Source organism: Pseudogymnoascus verrucosus (genome assembly GCF_001662655.1).
Source record: "Pseudogymnoascus verrucosus strain UAMH 10579 unplaced genomic scaffold scaffold_26, whole genome shotgun sequence".
Classification (NCBI taxonomy): Eukaryota; Fungi; Ascomycota; class Leotiomycetes; order Thelebolales; family Thelebolaceae; genus Pseudogymnoascus; species Pseudogymnoascus verrucosus.
The window spans coordinates 254,912-280,638 of record NW_017263677.1 but is presented as its reverse complement, the minus strand read 5'-3'; the positions used below and the strand labels follow the sequence as shown (position 1 = coordinate 280,638).

Here is a 25,727-nt window from a genome sequence, read left to right as displayed (position 1 = left end):
GATTGCTTTGGTGGCAGATGGATTCTACGGATAGGGTGATATTTCGGATATCATGACCATTTATATTCAGTAGAGACTATCTTCGGATGAGATATCCGATACTTCCGTATAATGGGCCATGTGATGATGGGATGCGCTTGACTTAAAAAATGGCACGATGATAACTGTCAATTTTAGACTCTTATAAATCAAACTGCACCGGACTCCTGTGAAAGGGGACGCCAGCTCTCTCGCCGTCCTTCAATTCTGCTTTTTTGGAGTATCACTCTCTGTAGAATCCACAAAAACGGCCTCATCCCTCTCCTTCATAACAGCCAGAGCAGCGCCACACGGCCCAAATAATACCGTAAAGAGCGTAGCTTTCCCAACCAGCCCCGCAAACGTCGCATTCGGCTTCACGCAGCTATACAGATACAATGCCCAGATGAGCGAGCTAGCGCCCGCAAAGTAGGTATCGTACTGTAGAAGGCTGAGTATGCCGCGCTCAAATGCCTCCAATTTCTCATTCGAGAAAGGCGATATTGGTTGGAAAACGAGGAGCGGATGCAGCTGATCGATAGTTGCAGGGAAGTAGGACGGGATGAAAGCGTGGCATAGAACGGTATCTAGAATTAGAGAGTGAGTAAGTACTGTTACCATAAGGACGAAATTGTACGTGTAACGGAGTGCTGTGGCCGCCCGTCTCTGAGGAGACTCTCCAATACCCAGGAGCCGATTGATTATATTATCGGATACCAGTCTCGTTAGAATAAACTGCGAGATAGCTGTCCATATAGCAAAGAATTGCCACGCGATGAGGAACCCCTGGCGATCGTGATGCGATACGACCTCTGGAGATGGGAGGCAGATCACGAATGAAGGGATGATGTAGCCGAGGGTCAACGATACTGGAAGTAGCACTATGCGCTTTGCGTTGGCGGATATTGCGTTTGCATCGACCTCTCCTTTGGCTCGTCCCTGAGACGAGAAGAGCACGTGGATGAGATTGTGAATTGGTTGCACAAACCCGAAAGGAATAAACACCCACGACGTTGCCCAGAATGTTGGACTGCGACAGAATGTTAGATTTATAACTAGATGAAAAGGATAAGAAGACCTACAACCCAATGGGACTCCAGGCATTCCCCTTACGCTCGCCCTCAATAAGGACTAAGGCCAAGCATGAGAGAAGTTGGCCACCCATGTAGACACCAAAAAGTGATAGCTCCGGCGTTGCCCCTGTGACAACTGGCCAGAAGAAGCGTATCAGACTGGTAAGTTGCGCATCCAGAGGCCCAAAGTGTGAGTACACCGTGCGTAACACAGCCGGCCCACCGAGGAGCAAGTGCGGGGCTTTCTGGGAGATGGATTCCATCAGGTCGAAAGTGCCAACTCGGAAGTGAAGTATCATAATGCATGGTATCGAGGCGACGGTAATTAGCCCAAGGAGGGCAATCGTGGTAAGCCGTGAGACCGACATGTTTGTTGTTGAGTGTGAGGATATGGTAGTGATAGTCCTGTTGCTGGAGTTTCATGATTGAAGTTCGCGTCTCACCCCCACGTGATTTGTGATACTCTGGTGACGCCGATCGTCTATGGATATATTTCCCGCCCCAGAGTCCTGTCAAAAGTAGCTACTCTGGAAATATCGCCTTTCCAGCCAGATTCAAACCTCCCCTGCTGCTTCTTTTCATTAACATAGTCTAAGCCTGTGCGTTCAACGGCATCCCAGTCAGAGATGTCTCCCCGACTTATTACTCCAACTTGGTTGAGTCGAAGCAGAGTATCTCTGACCCAGGAAACGCAATTAAAATCCTCCTTGCTGCCTTGCCCAACTGGAACAGCTTCAAGCAAAGAGTCCACAAGATCTATGCGGCTCACGCCTCCCAGAAGGATCCTCACGACAATACGGGGATCAGAGTCTGGGTCTATCTTGACTGCCTCGTAAACCCAAGGTATTGAGACAGTGCCGTCGGTCACCGTGATAATATTTTTGCAGTGATACTTCATAGTGCGAATTGCTGGGCTGGATGCGCTTTCAGGAGAGGAGATGTGGAGAGCATAGTGATATGTGTTGGGATACTTCAGACGTGCATAGAAAGCAAGATACAGCTGTGGAGTGGCAGTGCTAGCTACACACTGAAAACAGTCTCAGTAAGAGAAATACAGTACGGGTAAGAGCAGATTCTGGCAGAACCGCTCTGTTGACTTACAGGTTTGCTTGACCATTTTCTCCTGAGGTTCTTAATGAACATGGTGGCTGATTCTAGAGCGTGAGGTGGGTTGTGGATGTTATCTTTTGGCATGTAGTTCTTGGTATGTAGCAGGAAAATGCGAGGTAAACGTGTGATTATAACCTACTGGCGTCGCCGACATCAGGTTGTAACCTGAGGGTCGAACATGGTGGACGTTAGTTTCGTGAGTGGGGCGCCACGGAACGGGCCGACATATTCCACAAGGGGGGCAGTACTTTATCACGCCAAACGCCCGAATTACTAAGTGCGTGGACTTTTATGGCTTAACAGTCGCCTTGTATAATAACGTCACTTTACTCGTATTTACTTGAAGACGGAAATACTTTGATTGGATAATAAGAATTTAACATACGAAGCTCACAATTATGGGCGATTTCAGCTATTATTTCATAATTCAAGTGGTGGTGCCTTGGTCTCTTGTAGGAAATTAGACATATCATTTTCTTGGGAATCAAGACCTAGCCCCTAGCAGTTCTTAATCTGCCCATTCAAGACTCCATGAGCTAACGATGCAAAAATAATGATCAGTTTCGACCTTTTCGATGACGGAAGAAAGATCTCAATTTGGCTCGTTTTCCGACCATAAGCTTGGACAGACTGCGTGTTGAACCCGCCGGGCTCACGCTCTGTGGATTGTGAAAAACATCGCCGGGGTCGACGACGGCCTTAATCTGCTCCAACCTAGGAAGATTCGTACGCCAATACTGTTGCGGCCCATTCGAGAGCTCCGGGTCCACATAACCTGCGTACGATCCAAGGTCTTCTACTCCTGGCACCCCATTCTTAAGCGTTGTATTGATGCCAGCAATAAAGTCCTTGGTCGTTTTTGAAACCTTAACCAAGCTAATCCCATATGACTCGAAGTAAAACAGTGCGTCCCGGTGGGCGTAAGAAGTCGCGTCATGAGCAATATCGTTCACAGCCCCGCCAGCCAAGCTAAAGATGAGGAACCAAATCACCGTTCCCTTCGAAACTCTGTCCAAATACGCAAAGAGGGTATCAATGACCGCGTCCGGGATCAAAGTAGCGCCATTGAAAGTCAAGGTCTTGTTATAGAAATGAGAGGGCAGTCCGCCTGCAAAAAGCAACGCAGCATCTTCAGCCCAATGGCCCACGACTCCCAGCCAGTCTCTGAACACAATTGTTTTAGCAACTGACTCTCCCCCGAGTTTACTTTGCATGTCGAAAGCGTCATATTCAGCCTGAGGGCCAAAATACGTCCCGGAAATAATCATCCCCACCACAGAAATGGCAACTTTGGTAGCGAACTTGCGTGTAAGTTCTGGATCGGCAACCAAACTCTGCCATCTCTTAAACACTGCCGCTTGAGATGCAAACGAGCCTACCGTGAATGAGTACTCGAATTGAACAACTTCACCAGGCTCTGGCTCTGTGCGAAGCTTGAATTCAGTCACGACACCAAAGCTCGCAGCCGCTCCTTTCACCGCCCAGAAAATATCAGGATTTTGTGTAGCTGAGCAGCGCCTGATTGTTGAATCTGCAAGTACGATCTCGACTTCCTCAATATGGTCAAGAGCAGACCCCCAGAGACGTGAGCTTGGTCCTAGGCCACCGACTGCAAAGGTATTGGAGTCAGCAATTGAATAATCAAGGAAAGAAAGGCTTTGAACTCTGAGAAATGGGGCAGAATGTGGTTGAGGGTCAGATACATACTTGTCGCGTGTCCACCGAGTCCGACTTGTGGGCATATGCCGTGCGCCATGGCACGGTTGCCAGCTTCGTGCATACGTTTTGTGAGGTCGCCGAGCAAAGTGCCTGGTCCTACTGTGGCCTGCCAGGTTGTATGATCCATGGAAAACTGCTGAAAGTGCCTCAAGTCGATAACAACTGCACCGTTCACTCCACCAAGGGCTGCATGGTTTCAGTACTTTAACATTCTATTTGAGAGGAGGGACATACAATAATTGCCATAGCTATGGCCACCGCTTCGAGCCTGGACTTTGACATTCGCATCCACCGCGCATTTGATGATTGCCGCAACTTGAGTAGAGGTCTTCGGGTATGTTATTGCAGCCGGCTTGATTGGTATTGAAAGATTATAAGGTTTGACATTATCTATTTGATAGAAAGGCTTCCCAGGGAACGCGTAAAGGGCCTCGTCACCACCAAGGGCTGCGCTGATTGATTTCTCGAGAGCGCTCTGTGATACGCCCATTTTGCCCACTGCCTTTAGCTTATTTGAGGGTGTGCAACGAGTGAGTGAGGATTGTGGACTAGAGTATTGGTGTAGGAGTCGGTTGAGTATTTATTCGCACTTAATTTCATTGAAGTAGTATATCAGGTATACGATTCTTGGCATGTTCGTGCGTAGTTTGGTGGCTTTCCGAAATTATTCACAGCAGTAAAGTTGATTCACGAGTCCTCGTGATCAAAATCCAGGTCTGCTGACGGACTCAGCTGCGCCACCAGCCCTGATGTTTTGCATCACAACCATATAGAATGTGTCACCACCGTAGTTAAAGGACAATAGACAAGCCCATCCCCCAGGTTGTATCTGATACTCTCGTTGAATTATTTAAGGTGTTGTGCCAAGAAGGTGGGAAAGCACGATCCCTGGCTTAAATCACTTACCGGGTGGTCGGGTGGAGCAACACCTGCCAGACCCCGTGCTAGTGGAGATTGGTGGCAGCAGGTCGATCACTAAGTCGAGAGGCGGCTCACCCAACATAGTTCCGAGGGCTCACTGCCGAGCACAAGATCTTCTATGTTACAAGAAGTTCTTACAGTACTGTAGTGGTCACAATACCGCCCATCGGTCTCACGCTTCCACATGATCCAGCGACACCGAAATTATTACTGCCAAATGAACGAGTTCCGGTAGTTGCGTGATAGTGCTGTTATGCACAGTCTCTCTTTATCTCACAAGCGAAGCGAGCACTTGGCATCAAAACCCCTACTATTAATCTTAGTCTTCGCTTGGCACTTTTTATAACATGGGCAACTGTGTAGTTTGATAGTTAATACAAAGGAGCAGCAGGGACAAAAATACGAAAATTTAACAAAAGAACTAGGTTTCGAACCGATGCTGGCAGCTTCCTGCACCGGACTGAAACCAGTAACCAAACCTCCTTATCGCCGTTCAGGGAATCTGCGGGGAGCGCCCACCACAATGACTTCGAGATTTCATATTGTCTGGTGACGTTAATGAGAGCTATCACTCTGCCACGAGACCAAACGTACTTGAGAGTAGGTTAATTGACCTTATAAGGTTTTGGTTCGCTTAGGGGGATAACAAACTTGTTGTCAATGGGAATATGAGAAGGGCAGTCATGTGACTTACCTCGATGGAGGGCGAGATATAGCTGTGACGTCACGCCAAACGTAGGGCTTATTGACTTATAAATGGCTAATATGCAGCAAGATAATTTCAACATAGAAATACTTACATATCTTCAAATATGCCTTCTGCAATAGTAACTGGAGCGACAGGCAGGATACACCAACCCAATCCGTGACAGCGTCTGCTAACACTCACAAAGGAATACTTGGGCGTGAGATAGTCCTGGCACTCGGGAAAGACCAGAAACAATGGTCTACTATCCATGCCATCTCAAGGTCCCAGAAAGAGGAATACCCCTCTACAGTGAAGCATCGCCATGTGGATCTAAGTGGAGACCCCAATTCCATTGCGAATGAACTGAAAGGCGTCGAAGCCGAATATTTGTTCTTCGCAGCTTACATCCAGAAAGAGTCAGAGCAAGAGAGTTGGGATGTTAATGGCGCCCTTCTAGAGAACTTCTTGGAGGCACTGAAGATTACGGGCGCTAATAAGAAGCTGAAGAGAGTGCTGCTGGTGACAGGGGCAAAGCAGTATGGAGTCCACCTTGGACAAGCAAAGAACCCAATGGAGGAGTCTGACCCGTGGTTGACGGGTTCGGAGTGGCCCCCTAATTTCTATTACAACCAGCAAGAGATCCTGAAAAAGCAAGCTGCCAATGGAGGCTGGGAATGGGTATGCCGATTCTGTTCCCAGAATATGGGCGTTTGCTGACAAGAAATAACAGGTTGTGACATACCCTAACGACGTCATTGGGATGGCTCGTGGTACGCATTATCTTTCTTAATACTCATATGCCATACTAAACCAATCAGGAAATTTCATGAACCTCTCCACCAGTCTTGGAATTTATGCTGCTATCAACAAAGAGATCAATCAAGAGCTTCCTTTCCCTGGCGCCGAAACATTCTACACTAGATTTGATACCTTTACTTCGAGCAAGCTCCACGCTGGTAAGATTTAGCCTTTTCTTCAATTATACAAACCTCCCAAACTAAACTCAGTACAGAATTTGCGCTCTGGGCAATCCTTGCACCCAAAGCTGCCAACCGTGCCTTCAACGTCGTCAACGGCGACGTTCAATCCTGGCAAAATCTCTGGCCCAAGCTCGCCGCGCGCTTCAAATGCAAGATCCCCGCCAACCAGTTCACGCGCCCCTCACCACTTGCCTCAAGCACCACCCTCTCGCGCCCTCCCATCGATGCATTAGCTTCAGAAATCGGCCTCAAAGGCACTGCAGCCGTTAAGCCAAGTACGCTGGAACAGCGTATCAAACTCAGCGAGTGGAGCAAGGACGAAAAGGTGAAGAAAGTGTGGAACGACATAGCGGCGAGGGAGGGCCTGGAGCGGAAGGCGTTTGAGCAGGCAACGTGGGAGTTTTTGGATTTTGTGCTGGGGAGGAACTATGACCTGGTGCTTAATATGACGGAGGCTAGAAAGATGGGATTTGAAGGGTTTGTGGACACTTGGGAGGCGCTTGATGAGACTTTCACCGAGCTCGAGGAGGCGGGAGTATTGCCGAAGATCAAGTAGTGATTGATTTGTGAAATATGTGTATATGTTGCAATACAAAGTTTGAATGAGAAATTAACTGTGACAGTGTTTCAAGAAATAACTATGTTATGTGACAATATAAATACGTTTAATCTAATATCTTAATACTAACTCGTAAACTACACACTACTCCAACCAATGCATTAAATAACAAGACTTATCTCCAGCAATCCATTCGTACTATAGTTCATTCTTCATCAATCCGTTATCTGAACCGCAACCCCTCGGCACCAAGAGCCTGGTACGTCTTCCTCCCCTTCAGAAGCGCCAAAATACAGGTCCCAATCGCTAGGATCTCAACTGCCGCAACAGCCACAGCGATATACCATGCTACTCTCTACACACAGTTAGCAAATCAAGTCCGTCACATATGTGAATGCCAATGCCCCGAAGAGCATATAAATGATTGAAGACTTACCATTTGTAGGCACAGTGGGGCCATATCGACACCATTTGTCTTGAAACTAGTCTGATGAGTACAAGTCCACGACCATAGGTCGAAGTATGTCCTCTTCTTCGAATCCCAGAGCTTGAAGTATGTCGTGGCCGCGATCCAAAGCACAGTTGCCGTGATAGACACACATAGCGTTGTAACAGCTCCAATCTTTGTGAGTCGACGTACCTGCGTTGTGTCAGTTTTGGTACCCTTCCTCTCTGTCGCATCTCTCGACGCTTCTCAAATCAATAAGGGCCACTCACGCTCTTTGTAAAACTGGCAATTACCAACCCTAAGCTTCCTATCGATGCAATGGCAGCCGCCCCTAATAGCAGGTTGCTGGGCACAAAATTCGTAGCGAGTGGCCACACGCGATATGTCAAGCCTGTCCGGGGATTGACAGCTATGAGGTCTTTCGTCTGTGCATGTCGCACCATAACGGAGGCTACCAGACCGACGACGCCGAGGCTCAGGACGAGCGAGAGGATGCGCAGACAGAGTCGCGTAATATAGATTGGGCGCCCGTAAGTTGGCTGGTCTGAGGAGGTCTTCTCATTCGCCATGAAACCTTTGTTGGCGGACATGAAGGTGTTTCGGGCTTGTTGAATATCGGGAGAGACGGATATCGGTGGGACGGGGCTGGCTTGCGCCCGGTTGCCGATTAGGTGCTTGTCATCTCGATTCTCTTCCGAATCATTGATGTAGGTGGCTGGATCGTAGTGAGTGGAATCGTTTAACATGTTTGGCTTGGTTGCTGAGGAATGTGAAAGTGAGGATTTATAAGTCGTAATTGCAAATCGCAGAGATGATACAGAAAAGAAACGAAACAATTGCTGGAGACTGTCACACTTAAAGAAATAAATGCATATTTCGTAGATTCGGAACCCAGAGCGTCTATATTATATAGAATATCACGTAAGCCCTGTTATATGTCAATGGCAGGGGAACCTGCGGTTTCGCGCTTAATTTAGCTAGTCGACCGGGATCCGAGCACTTCAGCCACACTAATAATAGGGCCTCACTGCGCCTACCCCCTGCCAAATCCAATGAACTGGCGCTCTGGGTCCCCTCTGACAGCTTTAGACCGAACCAGAATGCGTCTGCTTCGCCCCTGCGCGGAAACCACATTCCCGAAGATGATGACATTTCCCATTCCGGCAATTTTGATCACTATTCGTCCTTCTGGCAATTTGCTGGCAAGGCATGTCAGCTTCCTCCGCCTAGGGCAGTACGTAAATTTGACTGCGGTTGCTCGTAACTGAAGTATCGGAATGTCAAATGCCCGGAATCCCGGAATCCTTCGATTTGAACTCCACTTCCGACGCTTTATCCATACAAATAATGGCAGTGATAATACTAATTTGTTTTATCGTGAGATCATATGTGAAGACTTGAACGCAACATTCAGTCTAAATTGGCCAATTCCAAAACAACATCATCGATGGAATCCTGAAAGTCCTGTGGCATAAGATTCTTGCCATCTCTGAGCTGCGTTTGAAGGGCCTGGGATAATCCAGACAGTGCTACTGCAGTAGGTCGATATCGCTTCCGCATTCCGGGAGAAGCTTTATGCAGCAATGCAGCTGCTAATTGGATCATGGCAATTTTAAGTTCCATGACCCATGGCGCGATCAGCTTGGGGCCTGGTTTCATTGACGCTGCTGTTTGGGCAATTTTCATCCAATGATGATGAGGTTCCGTAACAGCTGTGTCATCGACGACGGCAAGTAAAACTCGAATTATCTCAATCCCCCGAGAGGCCTCGGAATTGACATTGCTTGCAGGCTCAGCTGTCGTATATCTCACGATAGACTCGAGATCTTCCGTCAAGACTGCCCAAGCATCGTGGGACAAAAACCCATCGACCCCACCTTCTGTGGTCAAGGTCGCCTCCAGAGCAGTTAAGATCGGATATTTGAAATCCAATGACTTGGATGACGGAGTCTTGTATAGTTCTATTAACATATCCGTCAAACCTGCGCTCTCGCTGCGCATATTCTCATTTTCATCTTCACGCAGCCAAATGGCAAGCGTCCGAATGCTTGCAAGAATCAGTGGATCATCTGGGATGTTGTCCTCCATCGAGCCCCATGTTAGAGTGAGGCGAGTGCCTTCAGATGTTGCTGACGTTCCAGTCCTAGCTTCTGGATGGAGACCGGAGACTCCAGCAACCGATGCATCCCACCGGTCTCTCATATACTCTATTGCTAACGACATTGTTTCTGCAATGTCTTTTCGGAGCTTCAACAGAAGATCTGGAGATGTGGTTAGGGTAGAAGACCCATTTCCCTCATCAATATCATCAAGACTTCGCACAAGGAAGCCTATGAAGCCAGAAATTACATCGAAGCCTCCGGCGAGCCTTCGTGCTGTCGACGGATAGTCTGAGCTATTTAATTTTGATAGAAGAGTCGGGAAAGAAGACCGGATGTCGATTAGAATTAAATTAACGAGGAGGTAAGAGAACGGCTTGGCGGTTGCATCACGCTGCGTATCATCTCGGAAGAGACGACCAGGGCAGGACTGTTGAAATACTTGAAGCAGTGTAGCAGCTGCTTCTATATAAGCTGCTCTCCCTGTAGCAGTGGGCCGGCTTGTGACAAGCTTTTTTAACAGAATAATCAGCCCCTCAAGCCATGACGGATCCGTACGGAGAACCTGATAAGGTGTCAGTAATTACGGTGTTTGACCATAGAGCGTAGTTACTAACCTCGGGCGGTACTTTTGAAAAAGTGTCGGCAGTAAAAGCTAACAATGTCACTGCATCGGTATCTTTGAATGCAACAATAAGCTTAGGCATGATGTCGTCAATACTGGATGACACGATATTTAGGTTTGATTTGGCGGTGGAAGCGTTGGACCAGGACAGCCCAATAACATCAAGAACAAGCGGTTGTTGCGTAGCCAGCTCTGTTAATGGGGTCACATCTTTAACCTGAATAATTTGAGAAGCACCAACAGTGCAACTGGCCAGCGTTAGGAGAGTTTGCAAGACTAAAACAGCGCTTTCCGGAGAGCTTTGATATTGTCAGTCACGTGTGTATATAGAGGGTTTTTGACACTAACCTCTGTACAAGACAATTAGCAAGGGGTTCTATCCTCCCGATGAATCGTTTGTCCTCCCGAGACTCCTCTGGCAGAATAATAGCAAATGTATGTAATACCCCAACAGCTATATCGATCATATTTCTCGCTTCATCAGCCGTCACATGATCATTCTTCGTAGCTCGGAGAAGCTTGTCAAGGAATTTTGGCGATATCGACTCCCATAGAGAGTTGACTTGGACAGCATCTTCTCGTAACTGAGCCTGGGTATCTAAAACGGATTTGAGGAGGGCGAGGCCGACGAACCTGGATGTATCGTCTTTAGCCTTCAGAAATCCTCGGATCTGGTCTAATCCAGCCGAGGGGTCCTGGGCAGTCACAGACGGACCATCTCCAGTTGAAGAGCGATTTTCGTCCATATTGATCAAATCATTGCACGATATAATAAGGAAGGTTGGGACGTCTAAATTGATATTGGTTTTCGATGATTTTAGATAAGGCTATGGATGTGCCTTTCATAGTATCGGAACATTATTTATCCGTGTCTCTGGTGGTGGCACAGTGTAGATTGCGCAACCTGGTTGTTCAGCCTCGTCGCGAAACAGCTTCGAGGACATACATTCGAAATGCGAGGCCGCCCAAGAAACATATAGATATGCCGAGTTCAATCATCGGTAATTTATCGGCTAGGGAGCCTGCGAATCCATCATCCGCTTACGATAATGATATACCCTTGATGGATGACAGCGATGACGACGACCCTGTCGCAGCTGTCAATAGAGACAGAACCCTCCTGGGCGAAGACCCATTAGCCGATTTCGATGGCGAGTTCCCGTCGTTCAAGCGGAAGCGGAAACAGAGTGGTGGAATCGCTGGCACAATGGGGCTTTCCGGCTTCTTATCGCCGTTCTCACGAAAGAATACAAGCCCTCCAACGACGGGGAGTGGCCCAGGGACGGCGACACCAGGATCTAGCGATGGACCGATACAGAATGGAAATACGGGTGGAAGCGGGTTACCAGCAGACCAGCCAAAGGATGGCAATAGTCTAGACTGGGTCATCGAAGGACCAGGACACCGAGTGGGATACGAAAACTTGACAGCCATTGATTGGATTTTCGAGTACACCAAGGAGCGCCAACGCCTACGGGTACTATACTCGAATACAAGTGGAATAATTGGCTATGCACGTCAAATGGCTGATGCCAGCCAGATTTGGATTGTTTTAGTTTTGACGGGGATCGCTGTGGGGCTAATCGCTGCTGGGATTGATATAACTAGTGGCTGGCTGGGAGATATAAAAGAAGGATACTGCTCTGCGGGAACTGATGGGGGCAGGTTCTATTTGAACAAGAGCTTCTGCTGCTGGGGCTATGAAGAATGGTCGAAGTGCCAAGATTGGGTTCCGTGGAGTTCGACTCTCCACGTTTCATCTACGGGTGGGAAATGGTTTATAGAGTACCTTTTCTACATTTTATATTCTGTAAGTGCACCTCCATCGGCTGCTTATGCTATACTGACTTTGCAGGTTTTATTTGCGACATGTGCGAGCGTCTTGGTGAAGACATATGCAGTCTATGCGAAGCATAGTGGGATACCCGAGATCAAGACTGTTCTTGGTGGTTTTGTTATTCATAAATTCCTTGGGGGATGGACTCTGCTGGTTAAATCCATCGGCTTGGTATGTGTCCACGTTATCTGATATTTTCCGTTGCTAACTGGCACAGTGTCTGGCTGTGGCATCTGGCATGTGGCTCGGCAAGGAAGGGCCTCTCGTACATGTAGCATGTTGCTGCGCAAACCTTTTCATGAAGTTTTTCTCTAATATAAATAATAACGAAGGTATGCTTTCCCATATTCTTAGTTTGATGGCGCTAATTGTATTTCAGCACGAAAACGAGAAGTTCTTTCGGCAGCGGCAGCAGCTGGAATATCTGTTGCCTTTGGTACCCCTATCGGTGGGGTCTTGTTCAGTCTTGAGCAACTGTCGTACTATTTCCCAGACAAAACCATGTGGCAAAGTTTCGTTTGTGCGATGGCTGCGGCGGTTACTCTGCAGACTCTCGATCCTTTTCGCACTGGCAAGCTCGTGCTGTACCAGGTTACGTACACTACGGGATTCCATGGGTTTGAAATGGTACCATTCGTGATACTGGGAATATTTGGCGGCATCTACGGTGGCCTTTTTATTAAAGCCAATATGGCCGTGGCCTCATGGAAGAAATCCACCACCTGGCTTCCAGGGCCAGTTACTTTGGTCATCGTGGTCGCCCTTCTCACCGCCCTGATCAACTACCCGAACATCTACATGCGTTCTCAGACGTCAGAACTGGTCTACTCGCTATTTGCAGAATGTTCTACGATCGTCGATGACCAATTTGGTCTTTGCTCGAAAGGTGCTGCGACGGTTGGCGCCGTCGTTCTCTTAATCCTTGCCGCACTTGTAGGGTTTTTCCTCGCAACTATAACCTTTGGCTTGCACATCCCGGCTGGAATCATCTTGCCATCGATGGCTATTGGAGCTCTGTTTGGACGTGCAGTCGGGATTATTATGGAGATTTGGGTGCGGAACCACCCAGGTTTCTTTGCCTTCGCCGCTTGCGCGCCTGATGTTACATGCGTTGTCCCTGGGACGTATGCCATCATTGGTGCCGCAGCCGCACTCGGAGGTGTTACTCGAATGACCGTCTCAATTGTTGTCATCATGTTCGAGCTTACAGGCGCGTTGACCTATGTCTTACCAATTATGATCGCCGTCATGGTTAGCAAGTGGGTTGGCGACGCCTTTGGGAAGCGAGGAATTTATGAGAGCTGGATCCACGCAAATGAGTACCCATTCCTGGATAATTCTGAGCTCTCGATTCCAGACATTCCAGTTAGTGATGTCATGACTCGGATTGACGATCTCATCGTTCTTACTGCAACAGGCCACACAATTGGGTCTTTGAAGGACATATTAGCTGCCAATCCCTACCGTGGATTTCCGGTCATTTCGGATCTGCGCAGCGCCATTCTCCTGGGATATATATCCCGGGGCGAGCTCATCTACAATCTCCACGTCTCCACCCGACACCCCCGCAACCTCCCGCCAGAGACGGAAGTATTCTTTGCACACCAGCCACTTGCTGACCCTCAAAGCACGCTTGATCTCCGGCCCTGGATGGACCAGACACCCATTACTCTCCCGGGCCGGTCAACAATGCAGTTAACGGCGACTTACTTCCAGAAGCTTGGCCTCCGATACATTCTCTTCACCAGTCGCGGAGTTTTACAGGGGCTCCTCACAAAGAAGGACATATCATATGTCCTTAATGGAGCGGGAAGTTCGAGGAGAGATACTGTTGACGGAACCGAATATAACCAGGTGAGAATGGCGAGGGAAGAGGAAGAAGACGATGGAGATGGATTATTGAGAGGCGGGGGTGATGCCGGAGATCCCATTAGTCCTGGGGCGCATGACACGCCGTTGTTATAGTACGCATTTGCATTTGTGAAAATATCCATAGAATGCATTTTGGTTTCTGATTAAGACGCTTGTGTGCTAGGGTCTCATTTTCGCCTGTGAAAATGTATGGGTATGGTACACCGTTATAACTCCCCGCGATATTTATTAATATATCCGCCCAAGTAAATCTCATCGCTAATCGCTCGTCCAACTTCATGATCAAACCAAGCGTATATCACTTACGGGTGCTATCCATGAGACCAGGGTCGGCGATGAACGCAATCCGTAGTTGCTCTTTATAATGATCTTCTTCCTTGAGCTTCTCCTCAATCACAGCGTCAACATCACGGCCCAATATGATGATACCACCCTGTCGAAAAGCGTCGTATCGCAGTGTTCGGCACAGAATATGCGCTGGATATGATCATTGAAGAGAGTATACATACCCTTTGGACTGTTCACCGCATGAAAATACCAGAAGCTCCCGGTCTCCCAGCACTTCCTCATAATCGTTGATTGGAATAACGGTTGCCCCTTGTCTATAACAAGAGCATCTTCGACCTCGAACGCCTTGATGAATTCTGTGACCATGTCTCCAAAGGCTTCAAGGTGTTGTTCACCCGGAGGCATCCCATCAACAGGTCGCCCTGATAACCAGTAGGGAGGACCTTGCAACTCGACAGGCAAAGAGTAGCCCCACTCCAAGTCAATCAGCGAAGTAATATTCCAAAAATGTTGCTCTGGTGCATATCCGTCAAAGTGAATATAAACGGCACATGCGGAAGATTGCGGTCAACAAAATGCGGAATAATAGCCCTCATCATAGTAAGAGCGGCAAACTGCTGGCGGCCGTCATCTTGGTGATGGACTGAATTTGGCTGTTGATATATGCGACTATTATGACAGTTTAGAAAATCGAAAAGATACTGGTCCACTGCTGAATAAGTGTAGTCCCTGCTAATACCTGTGTCAGTGCCGTCGTTTTCCAAGGCTTGAAGCCGGAGAGTAAGTGGGTGATTTGTAAGAGATATGATGCCAGAATTATCCAAGGTAAAGGAACCGATGCGCGGAAGGCGTGACTTGCCGAGAGAAAGCATGATACGAGTCAGGCCATGGAAGAGGTTGGAACGCCGCGCGCCATCATGGCGATGTGCTGCCCAAGACTTAGTAGGCATCGCTCCGTCAGTGACATAGCTCATAATTAGATACCCAGTCTTCAGAGTATCAGGATAGCTGCGCGCCACATAGTGGCATGTAGTTGGTAGTCGTAATAAAGATCGAAATGCTCTGTTCATTCGCCAGACAAGTCGACGAAGAAAGGGAACCTTTTCAGCGGTGGTAAACTGTTGCCATTATTAAATTGGTTCTATAATTGACCAGAGAGAATTGTAGACGTAAGACATACCGTTTGGCCATCAGTAAAGTAATATAGACTTGGAAGGAATATATGGGATACACATCCGAACAACTTTGGTATTGGAATCTCAGGAGAATTCTCTTGAATCCACATGTACGATGTAGCCTCACATCGAAGTTTCTCGTCTACATGTCCAGCATTGTTTCGCTCGCCAATCTTGTATGGCAATGGTACCCTAATAAGCACACGAGTGCCTGACAACTGGTCAATGCAAACCGGAATGCAGACGCTGAAACTGCCTGATACCTAAGTATTTACATATTCCATTTGGCAAGCTGTCACTTCTAGTTGTAGGTGATGCGCCACGACCCTGTCGATCTCAGATTTTTGTGAGTGTAAGAAAGCTCAGAACGCTAGTTTCTGTGCGGGATAGGCGATCCAGACAAGAATATTGTCATCATAAGTTATAGCATTTTCAATCGCTTCGCGTTCCTTTCTAAGGAGCTCAATTAAAGCTGGTGGTGGGGGAGCAGGCGGGGAGGAGGCGGGCTGAAAGGACGCAAAGGGGCGTAGAGGGCGGCGGAGGAGGAGAAGGATATCGTCTAGGTGAAGACATAACGCAGTGTTTGTAGTAAACCCACGGTATATTGGTTTTACCATGGAATAATAGTGGACATAATAAGATGTGTTATTAATTGTTATTGCCTGTGATGTACGAATGCGGTTGGTTTGGGGGCGCACAGACAGTTCGATCCTAAATGACAGGCCTATTTATGGCGATATCGTGGATATATATAGCAACGCCACTGAAAATGTGGCTGGTTTAATTGTCTCGCATTAATACATCGCTATGGTAGTAAACGTGTTGCTAACCGCAGTTCCATATACTTCTAATGGCCACCAGTGGTCGGCAAGCCGAGGCCAACCTTAAAACTATCAAAGATACACCACTGAGAACCCGTCAGGATACTCAACATCGCAATCCTAACCGGCAATCCGTTCCAAAGTCCCGCAAACCCAATCCTGCTATAGATGCGAGAGACGGCTTGTCCTGCGCCCTCACCAGCCTTGCGCTCCGAGTTGAGCTTGGAAACCATAACGTCGGCAGGGTGAGAGACAATGGCGCAGCAGATACCAGCGATGACACCTCCCGCGAAAGACACAACGAGCTGCTCTGTCTTGTTAAATGAGGTTTTAGGGCGCTCAAGGTACGTGTAGATGGACTCGACGGCTGTCTCGAACGTCGCGAACTTAACCATAGTATAAGGGATCTGGCGGGCCCAGAGTGGGTAGAGACCCTTGTAAAGGCTAGTGTTTATTAGCTTACTGCGAGAGAGAAGGGGGCCTTAGTGATAAGATAGACATACCCAGCATATCCCTCATCACGGACAATCTTAGCCCATCCTTCGCGCATGTTATTCGCGAACGGCGGCAGTGTCGTCTGCATCCTCACTTTAATCGCCTCGAACGGACAGAGCGCCAGATCAGCGATAGCCTCCGCAGTTGCCGAGGCGCCGAGGAAAACAACAGTCTTATTCGTATTGGGGAAGAGTTTCTGGCCGTAGAGGTACTTGAAGACTTCGTAGAATCCATATTTCCCTGCACCCTGACACGAGTACCCGACAAGCGTAGGTGACCAACCGAAGAAGACTCCGCGTAGTCCGGCGTCCCGGTAGATGGTTTTCCAGCCGTTTACATTTGAGGAGTAGATTTTGGGATCGACTTGGCGCCGGCATTTGACTAGGTCGAGGGGGGTAATAGCTGTGTGGGTTGGACCGCAGGCTGGGAGCGATTAGCTGCTGATGCGATTGAATCGAAAGAAATACAAACCGACAATTCCGCCCAAGCCGCAGGCAAGGAAGTATGATCCGCTGTACATCTCTATCTTAGGTTTTGGGAGAACCTTCTCAACCGCTGAGGAAGCCATGTTGACGACTGTGTTGTGTATATATTGCAAACAAATAGATAGCTAGCAATGCTCAGAATAAAAGACGGAAACGCGAGATTCAATTGAGAGAAATTAGGGAAAGAAAGAGGATGTAAAGAGAGAGAAGGGAAGTCCTGAGCTCTACCCCGATAAGGTTGGTGGGACACGGCAACGTTCCCGAGATACAATACACATACGTCATTACCCGCAACCGTGCACCAGAGCTTGTTTTTTGCCAAGATTAATCAATCGGAGTGGGATTTTGAAAGACGACGGAAAGCTTAACTATAAAGATAATGTTAGATTTTATTGAACTACATTATTGCACGTTTTATTTTGAGGTGACTATGAGCCCTGAGTTTGATGAAGACTGATGAATTGGTATTAACTATTTTTCAAAATCCCGAACCCCACATACCGAACCCCTGGCCTGGTTCCGGGGGAGCCGATAAGGACAAGGGACGCTTGCGAAGATATCGCATCCGCTACACCCGTTCTCCACTGTCTATCCCTAGGGGCCCCAAAACCGTAGCAGTGTAAACCGCGTGGCAATGTAGCATCTTTCACATTCGACTATTGAGCTTCTGTATCACCTAGAACAAGGCCTTTTCACAGCTTGTCAAAGACATCAACAATAGCTTTCGCGGTAGAAACCGAGCTCTGTGGGTTTTGGCCTGTAATCAGGCGGCCATCAACAATGTGGAAGTCATCCCAGACACCGGCACCTCTCTCATCTGAGAATATAAGTTAGCATGATGTAGTGTAATCAAGGAGAAAATTCAAACTTACATGTGGCTCCAACCCTCTTAGCAAGATCCTCTACCAACTCGACGTTCCAGCTCTTGATTGTAGCCTCAATCCCCATGTCGATCTCAGCCTCAGTGGTGAAGCCAGTGATCTTCTTTCCCTTGATAAGATGCTCCTTGGTCGCCGGATCAATCAGGTTTGCAAAGATAGCCGGTCCGTGACAGACCGACGAGACAATGCCTCCATTGGCCCAAACTTGTGCCGCGATGTTCTGCAGGCTCTTGGCAGTTGGGTAATCGATCAGAGAAGCATGGCCAGCCGAGGCGAAGAAGACTCCGTACTTCGAGGGGTCCAATTCAGAAGCCTTGGGCATGTTATCGAGCTTCTTGCGGAACTCGCTGTTGGTGTCTTTCCAGGTTTCGAGGTCCTTGCCGTTCAGGAAGTCGGGCTGCTCAGAGAGCCAATCCGCGGTGTATTTGCCAGTCTCAGATGCGAGGTCGACTTCGAAGCCGGCCGCGGTGAGGACATTGTAAGGGTGAAGCGCTTCGGCGATGAAGAGACCAGTGACATGCTTGCCCTCCATGAGCAAAGCATTGGCGGAAGTGACCGCTATGAGAGCACGGCGAGGAGGAGACATTTTTATTGTTTGGGTGATGATGGTATGGGATTGGATGGAAATGGTGAATTGATGCTCGGGAGCTGGAGTGTTTTGATTGTTGCTGTTGTTGCTGGAGTATCTGATTGTAGGTTGTTTGATGATGACAAAAGTTCAATTCATCGAGGACGTAAAGACCATACTTATACAGAATTCATCATTATGATTATTATAATTGATCGTCTTTTGGAGACACAAGATTGATGACGTATCCGCTCACGACCCTATGTGTTACAATACCATGTGCGATTCCTATTGGCTACAATTAGAGCGACAGGGATGCTTGGCATGCAATCGTACTTCAGTTGCATGCGACTAGAAACATTTCGAGAATTGCTTAATAATGCTAATCCAACATAAGCAAAGGCTTGGCATGTTTACCAATGAAGAACTCCTGTCCTACTATACACCTCACACCGATACTCTAGCAGCACTAATTTTGTTCAAATTTTGTTCAAGTAGAATCCTTCGGAATACAGACGCATATCATGGAAAGTTTTCACCTCTAGATGAAACTAGTACGCTGTTATGGAGGTCGTTATTCGTCAGCAATTGCGTTGTCGGTAGTCGTCCCCATACTTGTTGTCGAGATTGTCCACTAATAAACTCATTCGCAATAACCCGAATGCACGTTTGTCGCCGATGGCTTGCTCTGTCAAATTATTGATTCCGTCAAGCATGTAGACCTTAGCAATCCTTATTACCGTATACGTCAAGTTAATGGAAGACAAAACATGAGAAAGCCAGCACCGCGATGCATACGTTTGGAGCGTTGTTGTTCTTCATATTCATATTATCATAACGTTAACGTTTCCCAACCAAGTCAGCCATGCTATCGTGTCTGTAGTCTCTGCTATGTGAGCTGCCACCTCCTGACTCTAGGTCAATGGATCCAGACTTGCTGTCCTGAGTTACTAGACCAGTAACAATGGTAGCCATGCCCACGTCGTTACCCTTCCTTGTCGGATTGACACCATCGACCTCAACATTGGATAAGACCACGTCTCCTGGTCTTGACCCCATACCGTACGTTGGGTAGGTACGACGGATATCTGCAGTGGCTGCAGTAGGTTTATTTCGATTTGCCGCATTAGTGAAGAGCCCACGGTAGGTTGGGAGACATGCGACGAGAATGGCTACGTTGTTCTCGATATGGTTTACACAGTAATCGATCGGATATGTCCAGTCCGGCTCAGCTACAACGTATAGTCTATCAAGATAAGTAAGATATATCTTGGCCGCACTGATCGCTGTCACACTAGATATAGAACCGTAGCGTTAGTGAGATGAACTTGACATGCCTAGCGCTGGACGTGCGTATCACTTACGCTAGAGTTGAGGCAAATATGGCGCCTATGACCAGCCGAGATCGGAGTGATAAGCTCACTAGTTTCTGTGAGATGATGAATGGTATAGGAAGCACCAATAAGTCCGTTAAAAGGCTGAACGAAGTGACGAATATCTGTAGCTCCCCAATCCGAACGCGATTAACGCAGCGAGCACCCCCAAAAGTCGTGGGAGCCCAGGTGTTGCCAGTCCTCGGCGGGCACATGAAGAGCATGATGAACCAGGGAATAACGGCAGCTGCTGTGACTATGCCAAGCAATGCGTAGAGAGCAATGCGGACACGATCGATGATGGATGCAACTCTAAGCAGCAGCATTATGAGCGATACTTTGACGAGAGGTAGGATGAGGTAATTTATCAAGTTAAAGCTGAGCTGAACCTGTTAGAAGTTAGTATTAGACTGTATCCTGCCGCGTTGTAAGCATGGGATAAACTGACATGATAATTCCTGTCAAATGGAGGCTCCATATCTTGCTGACTGACGTCCCATATGTGGATTCCGATATGCCATAGCTTGACATCTACATGACAGTTAGTGGGCTCTTTGGTAACGAGAAGGCGATGTAACATACACTCATACGAAGGGCCAATTAATGCTATAGACAAGACCTAGTTGTTCTATCAACATCCGTTAATGGGTAGGCAGCTCTACATTTCAACATACAGTAGCAGCAATAACGAGCCAGTCGTCTGCAATTCCCTGTCAGTGCGGCTCCGCTATACGCAGGTGGAAAGAAAGCTTACCTGCCATCAACTTCACACCGATTCTCCTCCTAGCAAGTACACGCAGACCAGTGCAGATGGCCGCGATTACCGGTGTGCCGCATATCACCGCTAGACAGACATCCTGTAGTGGATAATTTCCCATCGTAACTACCGTGACGCGGTTCACATCTCCACGAAGCCAAGGAGTCAGGTCTGGCAATTGACATGTAATATTTTGCAGGACGTGGGTTTACAGCTTTTGAGGAACACAGAACACACGCCTTTTCGAAAAAGGTTGCCTACTAAATTAAAGGCTCACAATTGATCGACTAATGGGGTCTGATCGCGGAGTCTTACTCTCCTTTCGACCAATTCTATAACAGGTATGATCTTCAATGAGAGCGGACTTGGCGTATATGGAGAGATCCATCTGCTAACCGCTTACAGCCGTGACATTCTATACATGTAACTCTGGTCAAGGGCGTCAGCCACTAATAATGCATGAATTCCTCATTAAGGGCCGAGAACTCGCAAGGTCCAAGACAATGCGGACCATGGGTGTAGGGGCTATAGCGGGACATTGAATGGAGTCGGGCCAAATGCGGGGTATATTCCCCCTGATTCCTACCAACCGACTGCCTGGTAAGCCATGCAAGCAAAAGCCGGTCGACGACTAAAAACTGCCAGGGCCTATGGATCTCCAACTGCTCTTGTGCGGTCGCGCATACAGCGTCGTAACTGTGTCTTACTCGGGTAAAAACATGTGAGACATCTGCAGCGGCCAACGAGTATGGCGCTCGCTTTGACCCTGGGAGGTCTAGGTTGTTACCTCTTGGTTACGATTTGCACAGGGTTATCGCTGCGCAACTAATCTCCCACACGCTACGCTTTGGTCTAGCCAACAGTCCCTGCGACGGATCTGTATTGCGCGTTCTCTAGATCGAACAAGCAATTGGTAGTCCAACACCACCATGGCGGCATTGTAGCTTAGTTTTCTGAGTGGAGTCATGCGTGAAACCGGAAGCGTGTGCTCTGCTCGTGCTCTGCTCGGGTAGCCTACTAATAAGAGGCCCGAGGGAAGTCGATTACAGCTTTGATAGGAGGGCGGCTTCTGGACAAGGTTCCCCACAACGGCTAGGGCAATACTAGACGGCCAGAGGATCAGACAGCGCTTGCGGAGAACTCCTGAGCACCACCAAGCCATTAATATGGGGAGCTTGGTTGCTCCAGGGTTGGACTTTTTATCTACCGCCATGGCAGACGTCAATTGCCTTTCTTCATATTCAACCAGTCTTGTCTAAATATATGGAAGTGCCACGCCAACCATGTCAAAACATATAATCCTCTCTCTCCTCCTCCTCCTCCCCTCCCTCACATCGGCCTCCTATCCCACCTCCGGTCCCGCCATAACAGACCGCTACTGGGACTGCTGCAAGCCCTCCTGCGGATGGAAAGGCAAAGCCAGCTTCAACTCCCCCGTCTTCTCCTGCGACAGCAATAACACCCATCTCAGCGACTTCGACGCCGGCACTGGGTGTAATGGCGGGAATGCATTCTTATGCGCTGATCAATCGCCCTGGGCGGTTAACGATACGTTCTCCTACGGCTTCGCGGGGGCGTCGTTCCCGGGATATGTTGAGGATGCGTGGTGTGGAGCTTGTTACCAGCTGGACTTTACGAGCGGGGAGGTGAAGGGGAAACGAATGGTCATCCAGGTTCACAATACGGGATATGATGTACACACTGCGAATAGATTTGCTCTTGCCGTAAGCCACCAGCATCTGCGGATATAGGAGTCACACAAGCTCACATAATCCAGATTCCAGGCGGAAATACAAGCTATGCCGCGGCATGTGCGCTCCAATACGGCGTCTCTAATACAGTCTTCGGCGAGGCAGATGTCGGTCTCATTACAGCTTCTCAGTGCGACAAGCTGCCCAAGGCTCTACAAGCGCCGTGTCATTGGCGGTTCAATTGGTTTCTAGATGCCCAGCGACCGACGTAAGTTCTCTACAGCACCTTGATCCTCGCAAATTTGTAACTAATAATTCCCACAGCGCGAATTTTACGCGGGTCGAATGCCCTGCGGTGCTGACGAATCGAACGGGAACAATTCGAGACGACGATAAGACTTTTGTGACACAATCTTCGGCGCAAAAGAGTGTTTATTCGCCATATCTGCTGGCTGGTTTTCTGGCTTTGCTATCTGGTATCGTCCTTATTTAAGTGGGGTTTACACGATGGGATGGAAAGTCCCTAGATGGGTGGAGTTTATACCAGGTGGGGAAGGCGCATAAATTTTTAGGTTTCTGTGCCGGGGAGTTCTGTTAGAGTTTGGGGCGATGGGCTAGGCGTGGATATATTCATGGAGTAAGGGAGAGATGATGGGTGGTAGGTTGGGAAAGGCACAGCTAATATAGAGCTCATAGAGATGACTAAACCTTATAACAGGAAAGTCAGTCCTGGTTGGTTATAAATATAAATCAGACTTAATATTGCGCAGCTGGAAAACATTCAAAGAGCTATTATTTTTTATTTAATGTCTAGTCATATGTAGTAATATATATCCAGCGCCGTACTCCGTGGCTATGACCTAATATATGCAAGTATATCCGTTTTGTGGTATCCCCCCAAAATATGCCAAACCAAATGCCGCTCCAAAATGACAGATAATTCCCATATGAGGCATAAGCCCTCATACAATATCCTTCTCACCAGCCGCCTTCGCCTCCGCAGCCGCCTTCCTATCTCTCGCCTTACGTTCCTCGGCCGCAAGTCCCGTCTCGACCTTCTCGTGAACTTTGCTAAGTTTACGACCCTTGATAAATATACAAGAAATAAGTCCTGCCGCTGCGAACGCAATAGCTGTAAGCCAAACATTCCTCAAAGACGCATAGTATGCCGCTCTTGCAATATCTCTTTCCAGGGCAGGAAGCGTGTTAACAAAGAACACACTCGCTTCTGCGTTCTTCCCTGACAGCATTTCAGCTGCTTGCGGACTGAGGTTGGCTTTCAGATGCGGCTCTTGCTTGAGCATGCTGTTCTGGAAGACGACGTTTCCGACCACAACGCCGATGGCCGTCGCAAGGTTGCGAGTGAATCCGAGTGTCGCTGTAACGGAGGCGTAGTGATGCGGTTTCACCTGGTTTTGCAGCGCCAGCAAGAGACTCTGGAAGTTAGGACCGACACCCAATCCGCAGATGATCTGGTAGATAATAATCTTTGACCATGTCTTGCCCAGCGGGAGATCGTAAAGGAGCCCAAAGCCGAGGACGGAGAGAGTGAAGGCTACCCGGATACAATCCATATAGCGACCGGTTTTGGAGATGTACAAGCCTGTACCGGCAGAGCTAAATGATAATGACAGAGCAAGAGGGAGCAGCCAGACACCAGATAACAGAGCCGTGGCGCCCAGGACAGATTGGAAGTAGAGAGGCACGAAAAACGAACCAATCACCATCATCATGCCGTGGAAAAATACCCCAAGTAAGGATGCGATGTTGGATGTGTTCTCGAACATCTCCAGAGGCATAATTGGGTATTTCGCTACCTTCCACTCGATCGCGAGGAAGATAACGAAGAGTAGAGGTCCAAATATTAACAGGCAGAGCACAATGGGAGAATCCCATGGGTGAATGACGCCACCGAGAGTAAGCCCCAGTAGGAACATCACGGTCGCGCCTGCGATTGAAATGCTTCCAAGCCAGTCAACCGCCAACAATCCTGCGACAACGGGCGTCTTTGGGGTGTCGAGATGCAGCAAAAAGGCAATGATGAAAAATGCCACACCGGTAATAGGAACTATAGCTTAGTTAGTCGGTGTTTGACAGGCATGTGAAGGGAGTGGCTTACGGTTAATATAAAAGCACCATCTCCAAGACACCTTCTCTGTTAGGACTCCACCAAGGATGGGCCCAATCGCACTTGCAAACGCCCACGTCATGCCAATAAATCCGTAATATTTCGCGCGATTCCTATCAGAGTCAGCATAAAAGCATAGTAACCAGGTAGATGTAAGCTTACCTCATAGAGAATAAATCCGAGATGCAAATGTTGACCAACGTCAACAGACCTCCTCCACCAAGACCCTGCACAGCCCTTCCGGCAATTAACATGTCGATATTTATAGCTGCGGCCGCAAGTGCACTCCCAAAAAAGAAAATAGCCGACACGACCAGCAGGATCGGCTTGCGTCCCCAGATGTCGCTCACTTTCCCCCATATAGGTGTTGAGGCGGCGCTGGACAACATGTAGGCGGACCCTACCCATGTGTAGGCCATAGAAGTCTTGAAGTATGAGGATATGGTAGGTAGCGCGGTGGTAACGATCGTGACATCGAGGGCGGCAAGGAACACAGACGCCTAAGTTCGGGGTCAGTCTGAGTGGCAAATGCAGAAGTGGCGGGGGAAACTTACGCATAAGGCGAACATGAGAACCGCAGTCTGAAGAGCTGTCCGTTCCTTCTCGGGCTCCAGTGGTGCTGGTGCTGGTGCAACATCTTGATCTGATTGCTGTGGCGTCGTATCTTCATCCTTCGTCTTTGTCGACTCCGTGGCCGGAGAGGGACTCCTCTCAGGCGCCGACTCCTTCTCCATATTGAACCGTAGCGATTGGAATTGCAGAAACGACTGCAATAAACTGATAATAACGATGCTATACAGAGAAAAGATAAAACCCCACCGGGTGGAAAAAGATTCGGTTCATATATTGAGCCGCCACAATTAATATCGAAATCAATGGCCCGAGGCTACGTACTACGCACGTAACGAAGTTCCTCGTAGGGACGGAGGCAACTAAACACCGACATTTTAGCGTCATCAAAGTTCTTTGACGGCGCTAATGGTGCCGTCTGGCCGCGATTGTTGTCCACTCGCAGGGGATATTTTGAGTCACCACGTTCCTTTTTTGTGGGGTTGTTACAGGGGCCGAGAAAGCTTAGCCAGAATGCCATCATATACTGTGATGGCGTATACAAAA

At 48.3% G+C, this 25,727-nt stretch overlaps 13 protein-coding genes across 13 annotated transcripts; 3 read left to right on the top strand and 10 right to left on the bottom strand.

The window, feature by feature from the left end:
* Positions 1–240: 240 nt before the first annotated feature.
* VE01_06776 (uncharacterized protein) lies at positions 241–1,459 on the bottom strand (the record flags this gene model as incomplete). Its single annotated transcript, XM_018276216.1, has 2 exons — positions 241–1,048; positions 1,101–1,459. The coding sequence occupies 2 exons, from the start codon at positions 1,457–1,459 to the stop codon at positions 241–243; spliced, it is 1,167 nt and encodes a 388-aa protein (XP_018129730.1).
* Positions 1,460–1,572: 113 nt separating this feature from the next.
* VE01_06775 (uncharacterized protein) lies at positions 1,573–2,234 on the bottom strand (the record flags this gene model as incomplete). The annotated part of the gene is made up of 2 exons (XM_018276215.1): positions 1,573–2,118; positions 2,193–2,234. 2 exons carry the CDS (start codon positions 2,232–2,234, stop codon positions 1,573–1,575), a joined length of 588 nt encoding a protein of 195 aa, XP_018129706.1.
* A 201-nt stretch (positions 2,235–2,435) lies between these two features.
* On the bottom strand, positions 2,436–4,772 carry VE01_06774 (uncharacterized protein). The gene is made up of 3 exons (XM_018276214.2): positions 4,155–4,772; positions 3,909–4,106; positions 2,436–3,810 (listed from the first exon to the last, which is right to left on the bottom strand). Exons 1-3 carry the CDS (start codon positions 4,408–4,410, stop codon positions 2,759–2,761), a joined length of 1,506 nt encoding a protein of 501 aa, XP_018129707.1. The 5' UTR covers positions 4,411–4,772; the 3' UTR covers positions 2,436–2,758.
* An 881-nt stretch (positions 4,773–5,653) lies between these two features.
* VE01_06773 (uncharacterized protein) lies at positions 5,654–7,065 on the top strand (the record flags this gene model as incomplete). The annotated part of the gene is made up of 5 exons (XM_018276213.1): positions 5,654–5,668; positions 5,752–6,207; positions 6,260–6,299; positions 6,348–6,485; positions 6,542–7,065. 5 exons carry the CDS (start codon positions 5,654–5,656, stop codon positions 7,063–7,065), a joined length of 1,173 nt encoding a protein of 390 aa, XP_018129733.1.
* Positions 7,066–7,291: 226 nt separating this feature from the next.
* VE01_06772 (uncharacterized protein) lies at positions 7,292–8,262 on the bottom strand (the record flags this gene model as incomplete). Its single annotated transcript, XM_018276212.1, has 3 exons — positions 7,292–7,423; positions 7,505–7,708; positions 7,786–8,262. The coding sequence occupies 3 exons, from the start codon at positions 8,260–8,262 to the stop codon at positions 7,292–7,294; spliced, it is 813 nt and encodes a 270-aa protein (XP_018129734.1).
* A 664-nt stretch (positions 8,263–8,926) lies between these two features.
* Positions 8,927–10,986, bottom strand: VE01_06771 (uncharacterized protein; the record flags this gene model as incomplete). The annotated part of the gene is made up of 3 exons (XM_018276211.1): positions 8,927–10,180; positions 10,233–10,539; positions 10,589–10,986. The coding sequence occupies 3 exons, from the start codon at positions 10,984–10,986 to the stop codon at positions 8,927–8,929; spliced, it is 1,959 nt and encodes a 652-aa protein (XP_018129731.1).
* Positions 10,987–11,164: 178 nt separating this feature from the next.
* Positions 11,165–14,217, top strand: VE01_06770 (uncharacterized protein). The gene is made up of 4 exons (XM_018276210.2): positions 11,165–12,050; positions 12,096–12,248; positions 12,295–12,409; positions 12,457–14,217. Exons 1-4 carry the CDS (start codon positions 11,223–11,225, stop codon positions 14,040–14,042), a joined length of 2,682 nt encoding a protein of 893 aa, XP_018129732.1. The 5' UTR covers positions 11,165–11,222; the 3' UTR covers positions 14,043–14,217.
* Positions 14,218–14,247: 30 nt separating this feature from the next.
* Positions 14,248–14,642, bottom strand: VE01_06769 (uncharacterized protein; the record flags this gene model as incomplete). The annotated part of the gene is made up of 2 exons (XM_018276209.1): positions 14,248–14,426; positions 14,459–14,642. 2 exons carry the CDS (start codon positions 14,640–14,642, stop codon positions 14,248–14,250), a joined length of 363 nt encoding a protein of 120 aa, XP_018129808.1.
* A 1,459-nt stretch (positions 14,643–16,101) lies between these two features.
* VE01_06768 (uncharacterized protein) lies at positions 16,102–17,455 on the bottom strand. Its single transcript, XM_018276208.2, has 3 exons — positions 17,200–17,455; positions 16,737–17,151; positions 16,102–16,677 (listed from the first exon to the last, which is right to left on the bottom strand). Exons 1-3 carry the CDS (start codon positions 17,294–17,296, stop codon positions 16,260–16,262), a joined length of 930 nt encoding a protein of 309 aa, XP_018129807.1. The 5' UTR covers positions 17,297–17,455; the 3' UTR covers positions 16,102–16,259.
* Positions 17,456–17,658: 203 nt separating this feature from the next.
* VE01_06767 (uncharacterized protein) lies at positions 17,659–18,915 on the bottom strand. The gene is made up of 2 exons (XM_018276207.2): positions 18,086–18,915; positions 17,659–18,030 (listed from the first exon to the last, which is right to left on the bottom strand). Exons 1-2 carry the CDS (start codon positions 18,678–18,680, stop codon positions 17,906–17,908), a joined length of 720 nt encoding a protein of 239 aa, XP_018129800.1. The 5' UTR covers positions 18,681–18,915; the 3' UTR covers positions 17,659–17,905.
* A 432-nt stretch (positions 18,916–19,347) lies between these two features.
* On the bottom strand, positions 19,348–21,043 carry VE01_06766 (uncharacterized protein). Its single transcript, XM_018276206.2, has 6 exons — positions 20,790–21,043; positions 20,710–20,735; positions 20,618–20,654; positions 20,484–20,566; positions 20,027–20,424; positions 19,348–19,956 (listed from the first exon to the last, which is right to left on the bottom strand). The coding sequence occupies exons 1-6, from the start codon at positions 20,911–20,913 to the stop codon at positions 19,503–19,505; spliced, it is 1,122 nt and encodes a 373-aa protein (XP_018129799.1). The 5' UTR covers positions 20,914–21,043; the 3' UTR covers positions 19,348–19,502.
* A 380-nt stretch (positions 21,044–21,423) lies between these two features.
* On the top strand, positions 21,424–23,334 carry VE01_06765 (uncharacterized protein). The gene is made up of 3 exons (XM_018276205.2): positions 21,424–22,516; positions 22,570–22,751; positions 22,808–23,334. Exons 1-3 carry the CDS (start codon positions 22,076–22,078, stop codon positions 22,974–22,976), a joined length of 792 nt encoding a protein of 263 aa, XP_018129802.1. The 5' UTR covers positions 21,424–22,075; the 3' UTR covers positions 22,977–23,334.
* VE01_06764 (uncharacterized protein) lies at positions 23,260–25,564 on the bottom strand. The gene is made up of 4 exons (XM_018276204.2): positions 25,166–25,564; positions 24,774–25,111; positions 24,603–24,724; positions 23,260–24,551 (listed from the first exon to the last, which is right to left on the bottom strand). The coding sequence occupies exons 1-4, from the start codon at positions 25,343–25,345 to the stop codon at positions 23,446–23,448; spliced, it is 1,746 nt and encodes a 581-aa protein (XP_018129801.1). The 5' UTR covers positions 25,346–25,564; the 3' UTR covers positions 23,260–23,445.
* Between the last annotated feature and the right edge of the window lie 163 nt (positions 25,565–25,727).

Coding starts and splice junctions, on each gene's coding strand:
- VE01_06768 (XM_018276208.2), bottom strand. CDS start 17,296: ATGGCTTCCTCAGCGGTTGAGAAGGTTCTCCCAAAACCTAAGATAGAG. Junction 17,152..17,199: donor CGGCTTGGGCGGAATTGTCG/GTTTGTATTTCT, acceptor AATCGCTCCCAG/CCTGCGGTCCAACCCACACA. Junction 16,678..16,736: donor CGTGATGAGGGATATGCTGG/GTATGTCTATCT, acceptor AATAAACACTAG/CCTTTACAAGGGTCTCTACC.
- VE01_06766 (XM_018276206.2), bottom strand. CDS start 20,913: ATGGGAAATTATCCACTACAGGATGTCTGTCTAGCGGTGATATGCGGC. Junction 20,655..20,709: donor GGCTCGTTATTGCTGCTACT/GTATGTTGAAAT, acceptor TAGAACAACTAG/GTCTTGTCTATAGCATTAAT. Junction 20,567..20,617: donor AATTGGCCCTTCGTATGAGT/GTATGTTACATC, acceptor ACTGTCATGTAG/ATGTCAAGCTATGGCATATC.
- VE01_06774 (XM_018276214.2), bottom strand. CDS start 4,410: ATGGGCGTATCACAGAGCGCTCTCGAGAAATCAATCAGCGCAGCCCTT. Junction 4,107..4,154: donor CCATAGCTATGGCAATTATT/GTATGTCCCTCC, acceptor GAAACCATGCAG/CCCTTGGTGGAGTGAACGGT. Junction 3,811..3,908: donor ACTCGGTGGACACGCGACAA/GTATGTATCTGA, acceptor ATACCTTTGCAG/TCGGTGGCCTAGGACCAAGC.
- VE01_06764 (XM_018276204.2), bottom strand. CDS start 25,345: ATGGAGAAGGAGTCGGCGCCTGAGAGGAGTCCCTCTCCGGCCACGGAG. Junction 25,112..25,165: donor TTCTCATGTTCGCCTTATGC/GTAAGTTTCCCC, acceptor CCCCGAACTTAG/GCGTCTGTGTTCCTTGCCGC. Junction 24,725..24,773: donor TCGGATTTATTCTCTATGAG/GTAAGCTTACAT, acceptor TGACTCTGATAG/GAATCGCGCGAAATATTACG.
- VE01_06767 (XM_018276207.2), bottom strand. CDS start 18,680: ATGTCTCCTCCTCGCCGTGCTCTCATAGCGGTCACTTCCGCCAATGCT. Junction 18,031..18,085: donor TAAGAGGGTTGGAGCCACAT/GTAAGTTTGAAT, acceptor TTATATTCTCAG/ATGAGAGAGGTGCCGGTGTC.
- VE01_06765 (XM_018276205.2), top strand. CDS start 22,076: ATGTCAAAACATATAATCCTCTCTCTCCTCCTCCTCCTCCCCTCCCTC. Junction 22,517..22,569: donor CGAATAGATTTGCTCTTGCC/GTAAGCCACCAG, acceptor CACATAATCCAG/ATTCCAGGCGGAAATACAAG. Junction 22,752..22,807: donor CTAGATGCCCAGCGACCGAC/GTAAGTTCTCTA, acceptor TAATTCCCACAG/CGCGAATTTTACGCGGGTCG.
- VE01_06770 (XM_018276210.2), top strand. CDS start 11,223: ATGCCGAGTTCAATCATCGGTAATTTATCGGCTAGGGAGCCTGCGAAT. Junction 12,051..12,095: donor TTTTCTACATTTTATATTCT/GTAAGTGCACCT, acceptor CTGACTTTGCAG/GTTTTATTTGCGACATGTGC. Junction 12,249..12,294: donor TGGTTAAATCCATCGGCTTG/GTATGTGTCCAC, acceptor TAACTGGCACAG/TGTCTGGCTGTGGCATCTGG.